This window comes from Siniperca chuatsi, linkage group LG16, assembly GCF_020085105.1.
Source record: "Siniperca chuatsi isolate FFG_IHB_CAS linkage group LG16, ASM2008510v1, whole genome shotgun sequence".
Lineage (NCBI taxonomy): Eukaryota > Metazoa > Chordata > Actinopteri > Centrarchiformes > Sinipercidae > Siniperca > Siniperca chuatsi.
In genome coordinates, this window is record NC_058057.1 from 14,675,552 (window position 1) to 14,694,637 (window position 19,086).

Sequence of the window (19,086 nt, forward strand, 5' to 3'; positions counted from 1 at the left end):
GCTTCATCAACAAGAAGCCCTAAGTGTGGCAGAATGTATACCTACAGTATACAGCAGTTTCTATAGTAAACAGTAGAAGCAGAGTGTGCTGAAAATGAATCTGTTGGGTTGAAGACTAATTGTTTATTTCTGCCCGACTTCACTTGTTTAGCCCCTGTGACATTTTTTAAGGATGCCTGTTATCAGGTTAATCACTGTATACGGTTAAGTCAGAGGAATGAAAGTAAGAGAGTAAATGGTAACATGGTATTTTTGTGGAGTGTTTTTATGTACATGTAATATTTCCACTCACGTCTATGTTGACTTAGAGAATTCACATGACAATTTCCTACATGTAGGTAAATTTCAGTGTAAAACTTAATATGCTAATGGATCGCATCCCCACTGTTTTACACCTCTGTGGATTACATCCCAGTCCCTTAAGGGAGGTGTATTTGCCATTTTCTCCTTGTCTTTATTTTTTATCAAAATAATTTCTTTTAAATAAACAATACTAATAGGTAATTGCACTTAAGAAGAAGGTGCCAATTTTAAGTCCTAAGAGGTTGAAATCAGACTAGTTTATTTTATGTGACAACTACGTGCTTGTTGCAGCATTTTCTTAGCTCAGCTTGTGGCTTGAATTGGTTTGCGAGTGTCAGAAGATGGGTTGTAATGTGAGTGCATGTTGCAGGACTGAAAAGGACAACCTCACTCTGTTGCAAGGTCCATGGGGTTGTCAAAAAAATCTCGATTTCCAAAGATACCAAATTTGTCATGGTGAGCAATGGGGAAGTAAAGTCAGGAGTACTGGGAACATGGGGTTCAGGTGGTTAAAGACTGGTTTCTTCAATGACAGTGCCCACAGTGGCTTTTCATGACAAGAAGAGTATTTTATGTCTCATTTGAATTTTTTAATCTTGCCAAATTTTTAGCACATTTTTACATTCAAAGACAAAATATAAAAATGTTACCTGTACCATATTCAGCTCATTATTACTACATGTGATCACTAATGCACATAATCATAGCCCACAATTAACCATAATATTAAGAACAATGCAAATGAAGTGCTTTTTATTTTGTTTACAGGTCTATCCAAAAAAAAAGTGTCTCACAAGTCAGTTTAACTTTGAAACAAGAAAAAAATACAAAATATCTGCTATGACGGCCTAGTGCAGTCATTTCTAAATATACACGTAATACTTAAACACTTAATATGTACTAGAGTTTGCCTGTTTGACCCTTGTTCTCACTCACTGTTGACAGCAAGATAATTAAAAAGAAAATATCACACATCAAAGTGTTTTGTCTTGCTGCAGTTGAGTTTTCTGAGGAATTTCATTACAATTTGTGTTCAGTGCAAATGCCTACATGTGCACACACTGCATATCTGTATCAAATGAATCAAATTCAGTCTAACGGAGTGTGATTATCATGGTTAATATATGGCAATGTAAGCAGATGTATTCACTTTTTGAAATAAATTTTAAAAATCCAGGATTTTCTCACACGAGAAATTTTCATCTGGATTATCACCAACTGAAGACAAAGCGAGGATCATCAGTTATGACCGAACACACAGAACCACTGATGAAGACCATGTTTGATTTGCCTGTGGGCAGCCAGCCACAGTGTATCATTTGGAAAGTGGATGGATGGATCTTCATGGTAAGTATGGAAGAGAGACAGAAACACTGCGAGTTTATAAGGAGCAGTGGACATAATAGACGTAATTTACTGATTCAGTCATTTTCGAATTCATGTAGATTCCATTTTATATATCCTGAACATACATACAGAATAGTAAGAATTAGCTCTGCTTAATATTAAACATTTTTTCTTATGTGGTGTGGACTTTATTTTGTGCATACTAAAAAAATACTTATCGAAAACTACAAAATGTGCTGTGTTGCACTTTGAGACTTGAAGCACTGTTTAAACTTTCACAATCATACAAAATGTGTTGTTGCTATATAATATGTTTTATATAGCAATATACATATTATGTCAAATTACCTCATGATGCAACATGATGCCTTTTGATAAACTCAGCCATCTGTCTGCCATGTGTATGGAGATTGGAGATGTGCAGGCGTGTACTTCACTTAACATTTGTTACAATATAGTGTCTCTTCACTAAACACAAAATAGTTTGCTACTCAAGGCACGAGTAAGTCCACATTGTGACAGCAACCACTGTGGCACATGATGTTGTCTGGTTGGTCCTCATCCAGAGTGATAATTTTTAAATTCAGCTGGTACATCACTGTCCAGTTTACAGATCACCTTGTAGATTGCTTTCTTCCATGATGGATCGCGATCCTTGCCCATTGAAATGGCAACATAAAATTCTCTCAGTGTAATCTCGGCAACCTCCAGGAATCTGTCAGGGACCTGTGAATCCAAAGGAGAAGATTAAAGACATGAACATTAAGACCTTACACACACATACTGTTCACACTCCCAACATTGTGTGTGTGTTTGACATGAAGGGGAAGTAGATTGGTATTATATTTAAGATAATCAGAATCAGGCCTGGCAAATCAAGGTAAGTAACGAGTCAAAACTTAGCAACGGGACTACGATTAATTGAGAACAATAACATCGCATCAACAACAGTATCCACAGCAGCCTACACCTTAATCTGCTTTTATTACTTATTAATGTGAACCTTCAGGGTTTTTTTCTGTGTTGAATTCAAACAGCATAGGAGCTGGTGAGCAGTATTACGTTGCCAGGTTAAAAATTGCTTTACAGCGCACAGTGTTCAAAATTCAGTCCACTGTCAAATACCTTCAAGTACACGAGGAGACACGGCATATGTGTGGTTTTGTTGTAATATTGTGTAATTCTCCACTTGCCAACATCTCAACCATCCCATACTTAATGCTCAGCTGAAGTTAATGTTACTTTTCACATGAGAAAGGGGGTCTTATACAGTGATCCCGCACACTTTTAGAAAAGAAAGTCTGGTAAGGCAAAATAAAATGGGTTTTTTTTTATGTTCTTAATCTTATTTTAATCTGAAAATATCCCTGCCTATAAAATTGTCAGTCCTCTCTGAAAACTACAGCCCGACGGATACAGAATTTTTCAGGCTGAAACTGATATTGATATTTCAGAGTTTAAAAAATCTGATAATGATCGGCCTGTATTAATTTTCTTTACACATCCCATGACGTAAATATACATTTTTGATATGCTTCCCTTAAATTACCTAGACACTTACTGGAGCTGTACTGACTAGTCTCTGGTGGACAAACAATATAATGGTGAAACTGTTTGAAAACATAACCTTGGCATTTCTGTATCTCAATTTCTTGTCCCTAACTGTTTTGGATATTCGATGTGCCCAAAATGACAGAGTCTGAAGGGCAAATATCCTACAGTTTGCTGAGGCCTTTTCTCAAAGGCAAAATTTTTTATCACCACCACTGGTAAGCTTCAACTGATATGCCAAATAGTAATATAGGTGAGTTTAATGAACATTGGTCATGTAGCATGTATTTATTGCAGGTATTGCATTACATCATACATTTTTCTTAATTTTTTCTGGTTTCTCAGTGTAAAGAGCATCTGATACTGACGCTGTAAATATTTTTTTCATTCATATTCTTCAAATTTGGCACAAACGTCTACTTGGGCTTGAGGATGAACTGATTATTTTTGGCTATAACTCAAGAATTGATGACCATATTCCACAGTTGGTCGGACAGTGACACTTTTGACTCAAAGGTCAAGATCACTCTCACCTCACAATGACCTTGACAAACATGTTTTTTGGCCATAACTCAAGAATTGATCCGGTAATTATGATAATTTCACACAGATGTTTAATGGGATACAACGAAGAAGTGATGACGTTTTACCCCAAAGGTCAACTTAACTGTGACATCATAATGTCCTGGAAAAACACTCCTGTGGCAATTATTCAACACCATAATTCAAGAACAGAAGGGGAGATTGTGACCATATTTCACAGTTGGTCGGACATTGAATAGGTGACACTTATGATTCAAAGGTCATTGTGACCTAAAAATAGGTTTTTAGCCATAATTTAAGAATAAATTGGGAGATTCCAGATCTCACACACATTGACTGGGAGTCCACAATGAGTAAACAATAACGAGCACAGTACGGGCTTTCCTCCATCTTGTTCATTCTACCTTTCACTTCCTGCCTCATTCTGAATTTAGAGCGTCGTCGGAATCACGTGACTGCAAACAACATACTGGAAATGTGTCATCAATATAGTGATAACTTACATTTAGCCAAAAATATATACTTTTATTTAATTCCTTCCAAGTATTCACTACCTAAATTATACGAGTCTGGACAGACATGGATGTAAACTGCAACTTGACTGTTCAGCGGAGGCATAAAACCGTGGGGCGGTAATTCTAGTTACTCCTGCCCTGCTGGTTTTGTCTCCTGTCCCTTGAAGCAGAGTTGGATGGCAAGGTTGAATGTCTCTGCCACTCATCAGGGGAAAAAAAAACAAACCCAGCAGCCAAATGGTGGTACAGTGACAGTAGAATATTTTTGTCCTGGAATCCTTTATGCTGAGTTTAATCACATTATGATCTCCATTTTCACTTGACTAAATTTTGAATCTTGTCCAAAGTACTTAAACAGGGAGGATATCAGTTTCCTCATAAAACAATCTTACATTTAATTTACAAAGTCTTAAATGTTTTCTCTTGCGTGTAGGCAATAATGTTTCTTATAAAATGTTTTTTTTTTATCTGATTGCAGGCTGTCTGAAGATGTTATACATCTAGAAATTAAAAGTTTAAACGTACCAAGCAGGAGGCTCAGTGACTCATAATGGTGTGTTGATAAGTGTTGATTTTAGCAAAAACTTACATGCACTACTATCTGGGTCCAGTTTAATTAACGCATGATTAATTCATTGTATCATTAGGAAATATTGTTTTATACTGCTGGGAACAGTTGAAAAAAAATGTATATAATACAACATAATTCTAGGGCACATCGTCCGTACTGGTTTTCAATCATACTTTCATACTTTGGCCGGTATGATCGTGAAATGAGTATTAAATTACACTCTTTGTGGGATTAAAAAGTCTTAAATTGAACCCAGTGAACCCTGCAAAAATGCTGTTTTGCGTTCTTATTGCATAATATAAAATACGGGGGAAAATGCACATTTAATAAAAAATACATGTCATAAAATTACCATATGGACTTATTAAATTAAATTTACATGCTCCAGGGTCATGTCCAGGTCAGCTTGTGAAATTAAGTCATCACTGATTAGAATGTGCATAAAGTAATATAATGACCCAGAGAGTTATAACACATCTGCCACTGTGTGAAATAACTGCCTCATTAGAAGTCCATCTCTCACTTTCTGAAAGAAAAAGAAAAACTGACACAAAATACTAATTGTGACGCAAACTTCACAGTATGCTTGCATTATAGTCGGCCTTATTACATGTATTAATCAGCTGTCTTCATTATGATAGCATTTACTCTAAGTTATGAAATTCATACATGTTAATTAGCAAATCCTCATTTAAGAGCATATTAAGTGCTCCATATGAGTGTTTAATTTCCTTTTCTTCTAAAACTCATCTTCAGTCACATTAGTCTGACTGTCCTTTGATAGTTCTCCCTGCTGTATTATTATGGTGTAGTATTTGTACTAGTTAATAGAATTAGTATCAAAGCTATGCTACTATATGTTAAATATGTGGCAGTCTGTGTGGAAGAGTACACATGTAAGCTGCTTAATATGTTGACTGACCAGCTGTGGTCAATGTGCATTTAATGTGCATATAAACAGGTCCACATGAACAATATTTAACTGCATTATCAATTCCCAGATTAAGGAGAAACAGTGACACCCACAATGAAACCTGAGACGTCCTAATGCTTCGCATGCCGCCCCTTCTCGCTCTACTTAATGAACTATTTAATAAAGCAGAGTACCCAAAAATAAATGAGCATGAAATCTGCACTCTAAATGTTAGGGCACATCTCAAGCTTAAAATTGTAAAATACTCCAAATGTGATTTTTTTAAACTCTAGAAGCTACTGCTAAAAGTTGTATCTAATCATGAAGCAGCATTTGTTCCCCAAGCCACCTTCTCTACCTAACCCCTCCTCAGTGGACAGTTTGTGCTAGTTTACTGACTTGTTTTTTTTTACGTGATAAGTTTGAGTATCTGTGTGTTTCGGTATATTTTGTTTATAGTAGTTATGCTGTTGAGTCTCATGTGATTAAATTCACATGTTGGAAAAGTTTAATAAAAATGATTAAACATGTAAAAAAAAAAAAATAAAAAAAAGATTGGATACATTTCAGATATTACCCACCCAGCACAAATTAATTTTGGTGGTTTACGCATCATCTTGGAATTATCTGTACGTGTTAACACATCTAATATAGCCAACAGTGGACATGTGTTGACACATGCAGGACCTGGCTATAATGAAGCGTGCTTTTAAATCTTATCTGATCTGGGTTTTTGACCTTTGTACATACAGTAAATAGCAAACATTACTAAAGGTGTTTATTGTAAAACCTACAAAATATTAGGAACACTTAAATGAATCTTGTAAAGCCACTGTCCATTGTTGACTTCTTTTAAAATCTATACCAATTACAAATGAGGACATAAAGCAGACTGAAGATTTGAGACTATTCAGAAATATAAAGTACACACACACATCCAACAAAACTGAATCATGTGTCATGGACTGCACATGATCAAAATGAGACAATAAAACAACCTCACTGAAAACAAAAGATAGATCACAAATAACTGAGAGACAAACCCGTACAATGTCAGTAAGATCTCACCAGTATTTTGAACATTCAGAGCAGTAAGAACTATAGTGAGCAGCATCAGGTACCTGGAAGTCGTTGGCTTTGTTGTAGTGCATGTTGAGAGCTCTGAAAAGTTCTGATTCTCTCCCCACAGTCAGACCCCTCACATCGGCCACTCCTTCTGCGAGAGCGTGTCGGGCAAACTTCTCCATCTGGATGTAGTAAAACTCTCTGAAGTTACTGAACCACTTGATCAGCTGAGAGGTGATACAGCGTGTGAACTGAGGACGAAACAGAAAAACTGGTAAGTGAGATGATGAAAGTCCCTGTTGTGTAATGTGATTAATTTGTCCTGCAGCTAAACATGTTTTACAGTGTACATTTAAAAATATAAAGCAAATAAAATATGAATAAACTTTGTTACCACATATGTGTTGCCAGATTTACACATTTTGTTTTACAGAAATGCTATAGTGACGTACAGTTGTTCCTGATCTGATTGCCTGATTATAATGCTGTTCACAAATAAAAAATAAAACGTATTTACTTGTGTGGAACTGATTCTTTATTCTGAGGACAGAATGAAAACAAATATGTGCAAAATACAGCAACTTTCCCAAGATTGTAATGAATGATATACTCAATCTCTATTTTTTACAGTAAAATTAAGTCATGTTTTGTAAATATAATCCATTAAAATGACACAAATGTGTGGAAGAATTGTACTGGTGCTCAATACTGCAAGTATTTTCTCACCTGCACATCATGGAAACACATCTTCAGCACCAGTGAGCTCGGGTAGCGAGTGTAGAAGAATATAAGCTTTGCTTTCTTCAGATGATTTGTGGTCAGACCCTCCTAAATGCACCAGTGTTAAGGATAAAACACACACATCCTAGACATAAACTATGAAATTTCCAAAAAATCATTACAACTCAGGACAAATGGAGAGACCGCAATTTTCTTCAAAGTTTGGAAGATCAAAGGGAGGACTTGTTGGATTCTGAAAGGTGCAAAGTTGTTGAAAATTGTTGTTGATGAACAGACTCAATTTAGAGCACATGCCTGGGGTGATGATAAGGTTTGTGACGCAGAATGGGTTGTTATTTGGACCTCAAATCAGCAAAGGAAGAATTATTACTGGTGTCTAAAGGCAGCTGCTTCAGAAACTACAATAAGGAAAGACATTCTTAGTTCTGTCACTGCAGATTGCTACTTAAAGGCACAAGAGAACATAAAACATCAAATACTAGACTACATCAGAATAGAAACCTGTAAAGGATACATTCAGCATGTACAGGTTATTCTTCACCAGGCTATCTGACTCAATCTTGACATGAGGGAGACACATGCTTTGCAAAAACATGGGATCCACAGACACAGTGTGAGTCTGTGGGCTTCTGACAGACCTGGAGTTGACCTTTGATCTCACTTTGACCGAATTCCAATGTGCATCAAACATCTCAAACTTTGCTCGGCCAACTTCAGAGCATCCAGCTTGCAAGCACCCGAGGGCTTGTTGACAGGCAGTGTTGTGATTCTTCTCTGGCGGCTGATCTTCATGCAGAGCCAAGTCGTGACTGAAGGGGATCGGAGGTTTGGGACGATGGTGAGCTCTCGATCTGGACTGGAGGACGAACCTGTCGGCTCTTTCCGGTCGAGGCTTTTGCACAACTAGAGACAGAGCTTCGGTTTGAACATCTGGGACATGCACCTCTGCATTCCCACAACACGAAAGTCTTAATTTATTATCTTTGCAAACTGATGACCGAAGAGGCATATCAGTCTCTGCGTTCCCCTCGTCATTTGGCGATGTCTGTAGAAGCGGCATGCTTTTGAAAATGGAGTCAACGCTCCTACTGACAGCTCTGGACAGTTCGTACTTTAAAACATCTGCCATTAGCTTTATTCTCTCAGGCTTGGATTGGAAGTAGTTCATAAGCTTCACCTTCTTCCATCCTTGATATTTTCTACTTGAGCTGCTCTCAAACTCACTGTATGAATCTGTACATGCGTCCCTTGGAGATGTTTCAAGAGAATTGTTCCAGGTGGGATATTTCTCGTCCTTACTACTGTCTGCAGTGTCAGTTACTCCATCTACATGGCAGAACCTTGTTCTGAGCTGTCTGAGGTTGCTGTGACTCGACCCACTTCTTTCCACGTGCTCCTGATGTAAAGGCAGTTCTTGAATCCTTTCATTTGCCTGCACACCGTCTGACTCCTCATGCTGATTTGTCACCACATCTCTGCAGTGCATACCAGGAGAGCCAGTCATGCCTTTGATGATATTTTCCACTCTGGCACGCTTTGCTTGATGGCCACTGTTTAAGTTCCAGTCATGGTGACCACAAGAACTGGATGCAGGAGATGGGTGCCTTCTCGTGGATAAATGTCCAGTGTCTCTGGATGGATTGAGCTCCAGCTGGTTGGAACAGATCAAACCTGAACCAGCATCACAGCTGCTGTAATAAGCACTCTCTGGTAGCATTTTTATGTTCTCACTGTCTCTGTGTAAGGTCACAGAAACACCGGACACATCTGAATTTGACAGCACGGGGTCAGGTTGAAAAGAGGAGAGGTGCTCTGCAGTGCAGTCGTCGAGGCAAATGTTGCTGGAAGAATACATACCTTTGCTCCAAACACGTGGATTCATGCTTGTTGGGTTAAAAAAAAAAGACAGCAGTGAATAAAAACCCACTATCATTAATTATGGAATTGCAGGTGAAATTAAAAATCAAATTGCTTCCTGGAATTCCTGGACATGTCACAGTAACAAATAGCAATGAAAACTTGGATTCCTGCACAACATCTGAATTACCTTGCAAATAAATAATAATTAAATAAAATATCAAACTGCTTTTTTCTGGCTATTTTATTGACGTGAACTGAAATACATTTCAACCTTAAAATATGGAACCACAATAATGTATATTGTCCAGATAAAAGTATATGAATTTGGTATATTAGCAGAGACACCATTTTTAAAATATTTAAAGTTGTTGCCTCCTCACTTTTCTGTATCTGTGTAATGCTGTAGACTGCCTTGCAAGTTTCTCAGTTGCATCTTTTTTTGTTGTTGTTGTTGTTGTTTAGCTATATTCAAAATTTCAGACTCAGTTCAAAGGTTGAGATAAACATTTTACAGTCACGTTTGATATGGCAGAGTAAAAACTCAAACATGTATCTTAGAAAATAAGGAGCACAGCTACATACAGTATTATACAACCGATAACCCACCTGTTGCCTGTCGAAAAGGACCAGAGAAGGTCTGGAGCTGCGGGTCTGGAGCTTGCAGGAGAAGTGACTCAATTATTTGTACTGGTCCAACTGAGAGCCCCTCCGCAAACCAGGAGGTGTGGTTTAATTCGCCAACCTATCCCATTCCTACCTGCACATAATAACATTAAATATATTATTTGAACCGGACAACCCACTGTTAATGGACCAAGTGAGGAATAACTGCTTAATCCTTAATTCAAATTGTATCTGTTTTCTTACTTATCCTTTTTTCGAACCAGTGCGGTTGTGTCTGTTGTTAAATTCATTTGAAAGAATTTTAAAAGTATGGATTGCTACCTAATGCAGGCAATGGTACAGTCCTGTTACCTTTAAGTTAATGTTGTTTTTTTATCACTTGAAAAATCCCTTTTATTTCGCCCTGTTCACAATGTTTGGCAGGTTCTAATTCATGGTGTGCAGTAGAATTTTTATTCAGTCCCAGCTCCCAGCTCCCGCCGCCCGGTACCCCGGTACCCCGGTACCCCCCTCCCGGCCAGCCGCAGTGGTTCCTCCCACTCGGACCGGGAGCAGCGAGCTTCCGTACTGCTCCTTCAACAGCTGTCAAGTAAGGGACGCAGCCGCCAGCTAGCGCTATGTTATCGCGATCCAGATGTGTATACCGGACGCTTGGTCGTTCTCTGTCGGCGGTGAGCCAGGTAGGTTGGAAAAGATCAGTGAACTGAACCTGTGTATTAACTCTAAAACGGTTTCGACTGATTAAAACGAGACACAGCTAGCTGTTAGCTAACGTTAGCGTTCCACACACGTTAGCTCGTGAAGCAGGGCCTCGCCTACCAAAGGCAGACAGACCCTGGCAGCTTCAGAGGCAGCTCGTGAGCTCAAGTTTGAGAGGAAGCTGAGAACAGTATTCCATTAACTGACTATCGAAAAGGGGGCTTTATTTCAAGATACAAGCCACACTTAATGTTAGCTTTAGTCAGCAAGTCATAACAAGCTGGCTAGCTAACAAGCTGATAAACTATAACCTCTGTCCGCTGTAAGCTATATTATCTACTCTTACGTTTTCTCAGTAACTGGTTTGACACTACACGAAGCAGTCTTCACAGGCTAATGTTAGCATGTTATGGTGCCGTGTGGTGTAAGACTGAGGTGTGTGCAGCTGACCTGACAGAAATAGCCCATGTCACGCTAGACATGGACTGCTACTACTACTACTACTGTATGATGCAATTGTTGGCCATGGATTGTGGCCTGCTAGGGGTCTTAAGAAGTACACTCAGTTGTCAGTTTATTAGGTACACTTGGCTAAAAGTAATGCAGTCTGAAACAACAGCTCTGCAATAGAGCACACCTTCATGAAGGTTACAATGTTCAGAGTCTTAGTGAGGTGTTGCTTCAACTTCAGTCATTTTGGAGGCTGTAATTTGTGATGCTGTTGAATTGTGTTGCATTATGCTGATTTTTAGTCCACCCCCATTGATATATATTGGGTAGATATACGCAGTTAGTCCACCCCATTTATAGCAAAAAGGGTAGACAAAATAAAACAAACACCTCTCTGCATAATGCAATACAGTTCCACAGCACCACCAACTACACACTTCAAAATGACCATACAGTTGGATCAAACATAGTTTCAATAAAAACTGAACATTATAACCTTCACGAAGATAGGATTTATTGCAGGACTATTGTATTAAACTGCATTCCATTTAGCAAAGTGTACCTAATAAACTGATTATTTTGATTATCGATTAGTGTAGTTTGAGAAACTGGAATCAGTGAATGTTCTGCATTTTTGTTTTTAAAAACTAACTTTTAGACGACTGATGCAATAATTGTTTCAGCTCTAGATATAGTGGGTAGAATTTATTGAAGGTAGGCTTTATTGCAGGCCGGTTGTTTTATACTGGATTACTTTCAGCTAGGTGTACCTAATAACCTGCCAGCTGAGTGTCTGTAATGGCAGAGTTTTGACTCAGATGGAATAGATTGCAAAAGTGAATGCAAGAAGACTGAAGTCAGAATTAAACTAAATATGTTGGTGGTTCGTCAGCCAGTGAAATGTTGTACTCTCATGGTACATAATCAACAACAGTTCTAGTGAGTAAGAACAATGAAAACTCCACCCTCCTGTCATCCCACATCAGTAGGTTTAGGTTAGGATCACAAGTGACTCCACCAGACAAACATCTGTGTAAAAGCAGCCAGAACTAGACAGGCTTCTTCACCAGAGTCCCTGCCCTCAAAATACCCCCACAGGACTCATAACATACAGCAATGCAGCACACTTGACCTTACAGCAGCCTGTTTTTGTCAGCATTATTTTCCATTGAAGAGAAGCACATGAAGCTTCAATGGAAAGTAAAGCTTTTCAGAGTTCAGGTGCGTAACAAACTCAGTTAGTAGTTGTGTGAGTTATGAAGATGCACTGAGATCAGATAATTCATAACAATGAACCATGGTTTCCACCCAGGAAATTGTTTAGCCGAGGTGGTAAGCCACCCACATCTTGATGCATCTCCTCTCATAATCAGTTTAGTTAGAAGGTGATGGCCAAAAAATTGCCGCGCTCATTACATATATGGCATTTGCTGTGTGACAAAGCATATTTGCTCTTTTTCCTTAAAGGTTTATGTTTTATTTTATAAAAGTGTAAAAGCTGCAACGATTAATTGATTAGTCTATCAACAGAAAATTTATCTGCAGCTATTTTGATGATCGATGAAACATTTAAGCCTTTTTATTTAAGCAAAAATGCCAAGTCAGTTTTCCAGTGTCTCAAGATTTTCAGTTTTTCTCTGCAATATATATATATATATAATTATTATTATTATTATTTTTTTTTTTACTTTTTATCTTTCCAGGCCAATAACGTGCAAAGTGTATCAGGTAAGTGTGCTTTTAAGTAATTAGACAAGACCTTTTTAGCTGGATTTGAGAACCTCATCGGTAATGCAACATCTAAGACTGCAGTCTGTATTTTATTGCTCATGAATAAACAAGCTCTATGAGTGGATCATCCAGAGCAGAGTAAGTGATGCTTGTTGAATGGCTGAAATGTCTTAGGGGCCTACAAGTGGTTAACTGCAGCTTTCAGAGAGCTCCATTCATATCTCATGTTAGAGCCTCAGGAGAAGCAGTAGTTACAGCTTTTGTTGATTTTCTTTCTCTCTTTTCTTTTTCCATCTTAAGGCCTCTCTGTCTGCAGCCGGCTAGTTTACAGGAATTCTCAGCTGTAAGTGCTCTCTCACACTCTGCCTGTCTTTGAATGCCCCTCAGTAACCACTGCGCTGTACACCTGTGCAGCAAATATTGTCTTAAAGGGGATTTATGTGGTGTAGAGAAAACATAAAAAGATAGTAACACTGAAGAAGGCATCTGCGTATTGATTAGTATTGTGTGTCTGTACACGGTAATTTGGTTTGTGCAATTGCATTTTGTTGAATTTGTCTAAAAATACAAGTGATTGCTTTTTTTTTCTTCACATTTAGATGTGAATTTCCATCATCAGAGAATGTCGTCCACATCAGATACTTCAAGACATCTGCGGTTCACAGTATGTGTTGCAACACTTCTCAATGTTATGTATTGACGTCGACGCTGCTCAGTGTTTAACTTACAGCAACTGTTCTTCTTTTTGTTCAGGGGATGAGGTAGTCACAGTCAAAACTCCTGCATTTGCAGAATCTGTTACAGAGGGGGATGTGAGGTGGGAGAAAGGTTGGTATAAGTCAACATATCATAGGGAAAATATTGTCTTTAAGTGTCAGTGTCCCATATTGTGTTACCTATGAGCCAAATGTTGAAAGTAATCATATTTCAACACATGAAATACATGCTCTGGTTTATGTTTTAGCGGTGGGCGATTCCGTGGCAGAAGATGAAGTGGTGTGTGAAATTGAGACTGACAAGGTATGAACAAGAAAAATCATCAGCCTAAAATCATCTGTATGATTTTTATTTTTATTTTACTTAAACGAGAAAGTTACTCAAAACTGTATTTTGTACTTCAGACCTCCGTACAAGTCCCCTCTCCAGCAGCTGGTTTAATTGAGGAACTGCTGGTGCCTGATGGAGGGAAGGTAGAAGGAGGGACGCCCCTCTTCAAACTCCGGAAAGGAGGTGTGCTTAGTTGAACATCAGTTATCATTTTATTACTGAAGTAAACTTATAAGTGTTTACTTGCTGGTGGCAGTTAGGCCTGTCACGATAACTTAATTATAACTGGTTATTGTCATTTTAAGGGCATTTGCATGGCATTAATTTGCATAATGCATAGGGGTGTGTCGGTTGCAGCAAGGGAGAGAGTATATAATTATCACAATTTGTTTTAAATGAGTAACATCTGATGTCTGAAGCATGACATAATTCAGTTGGTACTGTGTATTAATTCAAATGCAGTGCTTTGGTTGTGGAGCTAAGACGATATCTCTTTCTTTTACCACGTTGTAAATTTTAAATGATGTAGTAGTGCTGTTGTTGTGTGTTACATATGCTGCTGAGAACCTACTCTACATGAATGAAAATAATGATTTTAAAATGTATTGAATTATAACTGAAACATATTGAGACAACATGTATATTTTGTGAATCATTAGACCCATACTACATTTGTCCTTCTTTACTTGTTACCTCAGCTGCTGCTGCCAAAGCTGCTCCCTCCCCAGCTGCAGAGGAACCAGCTGCAGTGGCTGCAGCCCCACCACCACCTCCATCACCTCCAGCTTCAGCCCCCACTGCCATGCCTCCAGTGCCACCACAGGCTGCCCAAGCCAAACCTGGTGTGTTTCCTTCTCTGGCATATAAATCTACGTGCTGCAGAAAGCATTTGTTTATCATTATTGTGCAGTATGTATCTAGTAGGCCACCAGCACTGTTTTTGCATTCTGTCTTTCTCTCTTCATCAAGTTTCTGCTGTCAAGCCCACTGCTGCAGCTCCAGCTCCTCCAACAGCAGGAGGCAGAGGAGAAAACAGGGTAACATGCATGCTGATGACACAGTTGTTTTGTTTTATCCATATGTTTTTTTATTACATTGATATTGGAAATAATTTTGTCTTGGCCAACCAAAAATGTAAACCACTTAAAGGAGGTGGTTCACAGATGGTTTGTTCTCCTTCTGTCCAGGTGAAGATGAACCGTATGAGGTTGAGGATCGCCCAGAGGCTAAAGGAGGCTCAGAACACCTGCGCCATGTTGACCACCTTCAACGAGGTGGACATGAGGTGAGCCACAGCAGCTTCTGAAAAGATTATTCCAACTTTCTTCATAGTATTTACATTGGTCTAAACCCTAGCCAGTTAGGATTACAAAAGAGTACAAAAGAACCTGATTCACATTTCTTGGCAGAAGTGTGTAATTTGCACACCAGTGTCACACTGTGATCACAGGACAGGATATTTGACTCAAGGTTTTTTTTTATTTTTTATTTTTTTTATTCAAAGATGTTTCCTCTCTAAACAAATTCTAATATGTCCTCAATTTTGCTTCAGCAACATTCAGGGGATGAGGACAATGCATAAGGACGCTTTCTTAAAGAAGCACAACATCAAACTGGGTTTTATGTCAGCTTTTGTGAAGGCTACAGCACACGCTCTGACTGACCAACCTGCTGTCAATGCCGGTAAGACAACTTACTTCCCATATTTTTTCTTTTGCTTTAAATTGAGCCTTCCCCAAAAGAGCTTTACTCTCTGTTGTGTCGTGGACATAGCCAAATGTCATACTTTCTGCATTTGTTTGTTTTTTCTTTTTCACCAAACTTTTTCCCAAAATTTTTTTAACTACAGTTATTGATGATACAACCAAAGAGATTGTCTACAGGGATTATGTAGATATCAGCGTTGCTGTGGCAACTCCAAAGGTATGACTTTTGGCTCTATAAAACTTTATATTTTTGTATAAAAACCGTTGCTGCCAAATGTTGGGTAACATTGAATACACCTGAATAACATGTATTTGTTTAGGGGCTTGTCGTACCAGTGATCCGTAATGTTGAGACCATGAACTTCGCTGACATCGAGAAAGCCATTAATGCATTGGGAGAAAAGGTAAAAAGCTTTGTGCAATAAGTGATAACAGACATTCTAAGATTATTGTATTGTGATAAGCAGTCAATTCCGGATATTTGTCATTTTAGACTGCTATGCTATTTTGAATAAAATCGATATCTGTTTACTTTTATCACGAAAATGAGAAAATCATTTGTGTTGTGTGCCTCAGGCTCGTAAAAATGAGCTTGCTGTTGAAGATATGGATGGAGGCACCTTCACCATCAGCAACGGTGGCGTGTTCGGCTCCTTGTTTGGCACACCCATCATCAACCCCCCACAATCTGCCATCCTGGGCATGCATGGCATCTTCGACCGACCGGTGGCCATCAATGGCAAGGTGAGAATTACGTGTTCATAGATACAGATGGCAAAATTGTTTCTGCATTTTAAAAGAAAAACATTTAAACGGGCTATAACTGCATGACTAATAAAACAGTGAAGAGTGACTTTAGTTTATCTACTTTAGTTTACAAATCTGATTCACTCAAACGTGAGTAAACGATAAACCTGCTTTATGCTTTGGCAGGTTGAGATCCGGCCCATGATGTATGTGGCACTAACATACGACCACCGACTCGTTGACGGCAGAGAAGCGGTCACTTTCTTACGCAAGATCAAAGCGGTGGTGGAAGATCCACGGGTGTTGCTTCTGGACATGTGATGATGTTTCTGCCAGCACATTACTCTCATTTAAAGATCACTCGGCAGCATAAAATGAACTCCACGTCACAAAAAAATGCACAAGTCGCACAAAATCAGCTACACAGCTACTGTTGTCTTTTTAACGGTTTAGTCAGACTGCAGAGGGACTTTGAGGTTGTGTTCCAACACTCATATGGAGCTTAAATATGCGGCGTTATCTGTAGAGAGTAACTGTAAGTATCTGCAATCCTAGGAATATGCTTAAAATGGTCCTTGGCTAAATCAACAAAACAAAAAGATTGCTTGCCATCTTCTATCCGTAATTGTTTTGCTACATTTGAATTCAGCAAAGAGACAAGTCATATTTACATTACACATCCTAGAACAACAATTGGCTTAAAATGTTAAAGATAACTCACATATGGGTGTGTTATACTCATGTGCTCTTCAGATGGACATATGAAGCAGTAGATAAGCACTCGCTGCATCCTTGTCACAGTTGTGTAATTATGAAACAAAATGGTTTTTCCAGGCAACATTTGGCTGCATGACTTTCCCCCCTGCCACTTTTTCCACAGCGGGGCCAAGCAGAGCTCACTCAGATTAGTTCAAGATGTTTTTAATGTTAACACAGGATTGAAAGATTTGATGGTTTGCTGCTAGTGTGTTTGGAGGTGATTCAATTCCGTTATATTCCTGCTTCAGACGGTCATCCATGTCCTGTCTTTTTTTAAAGTTGTTTTAAACATGCCTTGCTGTTGTCGGGCAGATTCTTTGACCATCAAAATCTAAAAATGTTACTTCATGGGCAATATATTGGGAGTAACGTTCAAAACGCACAATTTGGCAGCAGGTTTTTATGTTGAGCTCTGATGGAAGAGATTTTCATTGTGTTATCCTATATATAAAATACTGGTATCTATTTAAAGAAACAATTTAAACATTAAACATCTCAAGAGCTTTATGTACTGAAACTTGTCTTGCACATTTACTTCACAAACTTTGTACATACTTGCTGTATTACCATTAGTCTAACCATGATTTACTAGATCTGAAACGATTAGTTGATTAATTTTCCATCAACTGACTAATCCATTAAAATGCAGCTATTTTGATTTGACGTTTTAAGCAAGAGTTGCAACATTGTCTGGTTTCAGCCTCTCAAATGTGAAGTTTTCCTGCTTTAGTTTGTCTTATATGATTGTAAATGTAATCTTTTGGGGGTTTGTATTGTCGTTTGCACAAAACAAGACATTTGAAAGTGTCGTATCGGGCACTGGGAACTTGTTATGGGCATTTTTAACTATTTTCCAAAGTTGTAACAGTCTGATTACACATTAATTGATAATGAACATAACAGTTGGTTGCAGCCCTGTTAAGGTTTATGAAATGCCAAGCGTACACTGCACCAGAGAAACTACTTACTGCACATTTCACCTTAACTTTGATCTTCTAGCAATGGACTTTGTCTTTTTGAAAAGGACTCAGAAATATGGCGACGGCAAAATAAAAGCACAAGGCTGAGGCGGGGAACATCTTCTTGGCTCGAAGCATTTTATCTCGTGCCAAATCTATTTTGCTCCCGAATTCTCTGCTGCAGATGAATTCTGTGCCAAAGACTGATCTTCAAAGCCTCATTAGCCGGCCTACCGCTCAGCTCTTGAGAAGCTCCAAATAATGGGTTCATCTCTGACAAAGTCTTAAGGGTTGCTTGGCCCTTTTTCCCACTTCACAAACACAGACTCAAGTGTGTGCAGCTGTGTATGATACCCCTTCAGTATTTCTGTTTACTTTAATAATCACAGGGGACAATGGGTCCTAATGTACGTCTTTGTTTCTCTGCCAGCACCTACACAAATGTCTGAACAACGCTGTTTGGAGGAAAAACACAGAATTCATTATGAGAACACAAAAAACCCAAACATTAGATTACCATGACAATACAGGAGATCCTAATGGGCCTGAATACAGCTAACAATGATACAAGGGTTCCTCTAATTTAATTATTTACTTTTATTACCGCTCAAGATTCCATTAGCGCTTTCGAGATCATGTTAATTGGCAGCGTGTGCCAGTGGGTGCATAGATATCTGAAGGCTTTGTTGGCAGGTTTTTGTTTCGTCTTCAAAATTTGGCCAAATCTGTGAATTTCCAATTGGACTGCTCAATAAGATGTGGGTTTTAAGTCTTTGTGTCCATTCAGATGAAAGATGGCCCATTAGAAATTGGCAGCTAGCTGTTTGTTTTCATTAAGCCACATCAGAGAGATAATTTACCTAAATTATTCTGTTGTTTTTCTATCTTTTAAATAAGCCAATTATATCCGTGCCATTATATAAAGAATTGTATTTTAGTCCAATTGAAAGAAGGG

General features: G+C 38.5%; 2 protein-coding genes across 6 annotated transcripts; one reads left to right on the plus strand and one right to left on the minus strand.

Annotated features, from left to right (window-relative positions):
* Positions 1–102: 102 nt before the first annotated feature.
* On the minus strand, positions 103–13,736 carry LOC122863578 (prospero homeobox protein 1-like). Of its 5 annotated transcripts, none has more exons than XM_044170177.1 (5): positions 13,642–13,736; positions 8,064–10,166; positions 7,535–7,636; positions 6,865–7,059; positions 103–2,376 (listed from the first exon to the last, which is right to left on the minus strand). In XM_044170177.1, the coding sequence occupies exons 2-5, from the start codon at positions 9,480–9,482 to the stop codon at positions 2,209–2,211; spliced, it is 1,884 nt and encodes a 627-aa protein (XP_044026112.1). In that variant the 5' UTR covers positions 9,483–10,166; positions 13,642–13,736; the 3' UTR covers positions 103–2,208. The 5 variants fall into 5 exon arrangements, with proteins under 5 accessions (XP_044026112.1, XP_044026113.1, XP_044026114.1 ...); XM_044170178.1 differs by lacking the exon at positions 13,642–13,736 and adding an exon at positions 10,385–10,516; XM_044170179.1 differs by lacking the exon at positions 13,642–13,736 and having other exon boundaries at positions 8,064–9,432; positions 10,016–10,391.
* Positions 10,597–17,843, plus strand: LOC122863580 (dihydrolipoyllysine-residue succinyltransferase component of 2-oxoglutarate dehydrogenase complex, mitochondrial-like). Its single transcript, XM_044170186.1, has 15 exons — positions 10,597–10,713; positions 12,886–12,910; positions 13,214–13,256; positions 13,513–13,577; positions 13,667–13,741; positions 13,878–13,933; positions 14,035–14,143; positions 14,659–14,802; positions 14,930–14,997; positions 15,148–15,245; positions 15,513–15,643; positions 15,810–15,883; positions 15,987–16,070; positions 16,243–16,410; positions 16,600–17,843. Exons 1-15 carry the CDS (start codon positions 10,651–10,653, stop codon positions 16,732–16,734), a joined length of 1,338 nt encoding a protein of 445 aa, XP_044026121.1. The 5' UTR covers positions 10,597–10,650; the 3' UTR covers positions 16,735–17,843.
* The last annotated feature ends 1,243 nt before the right edge of the window (positions 17,844–19,086 follow it).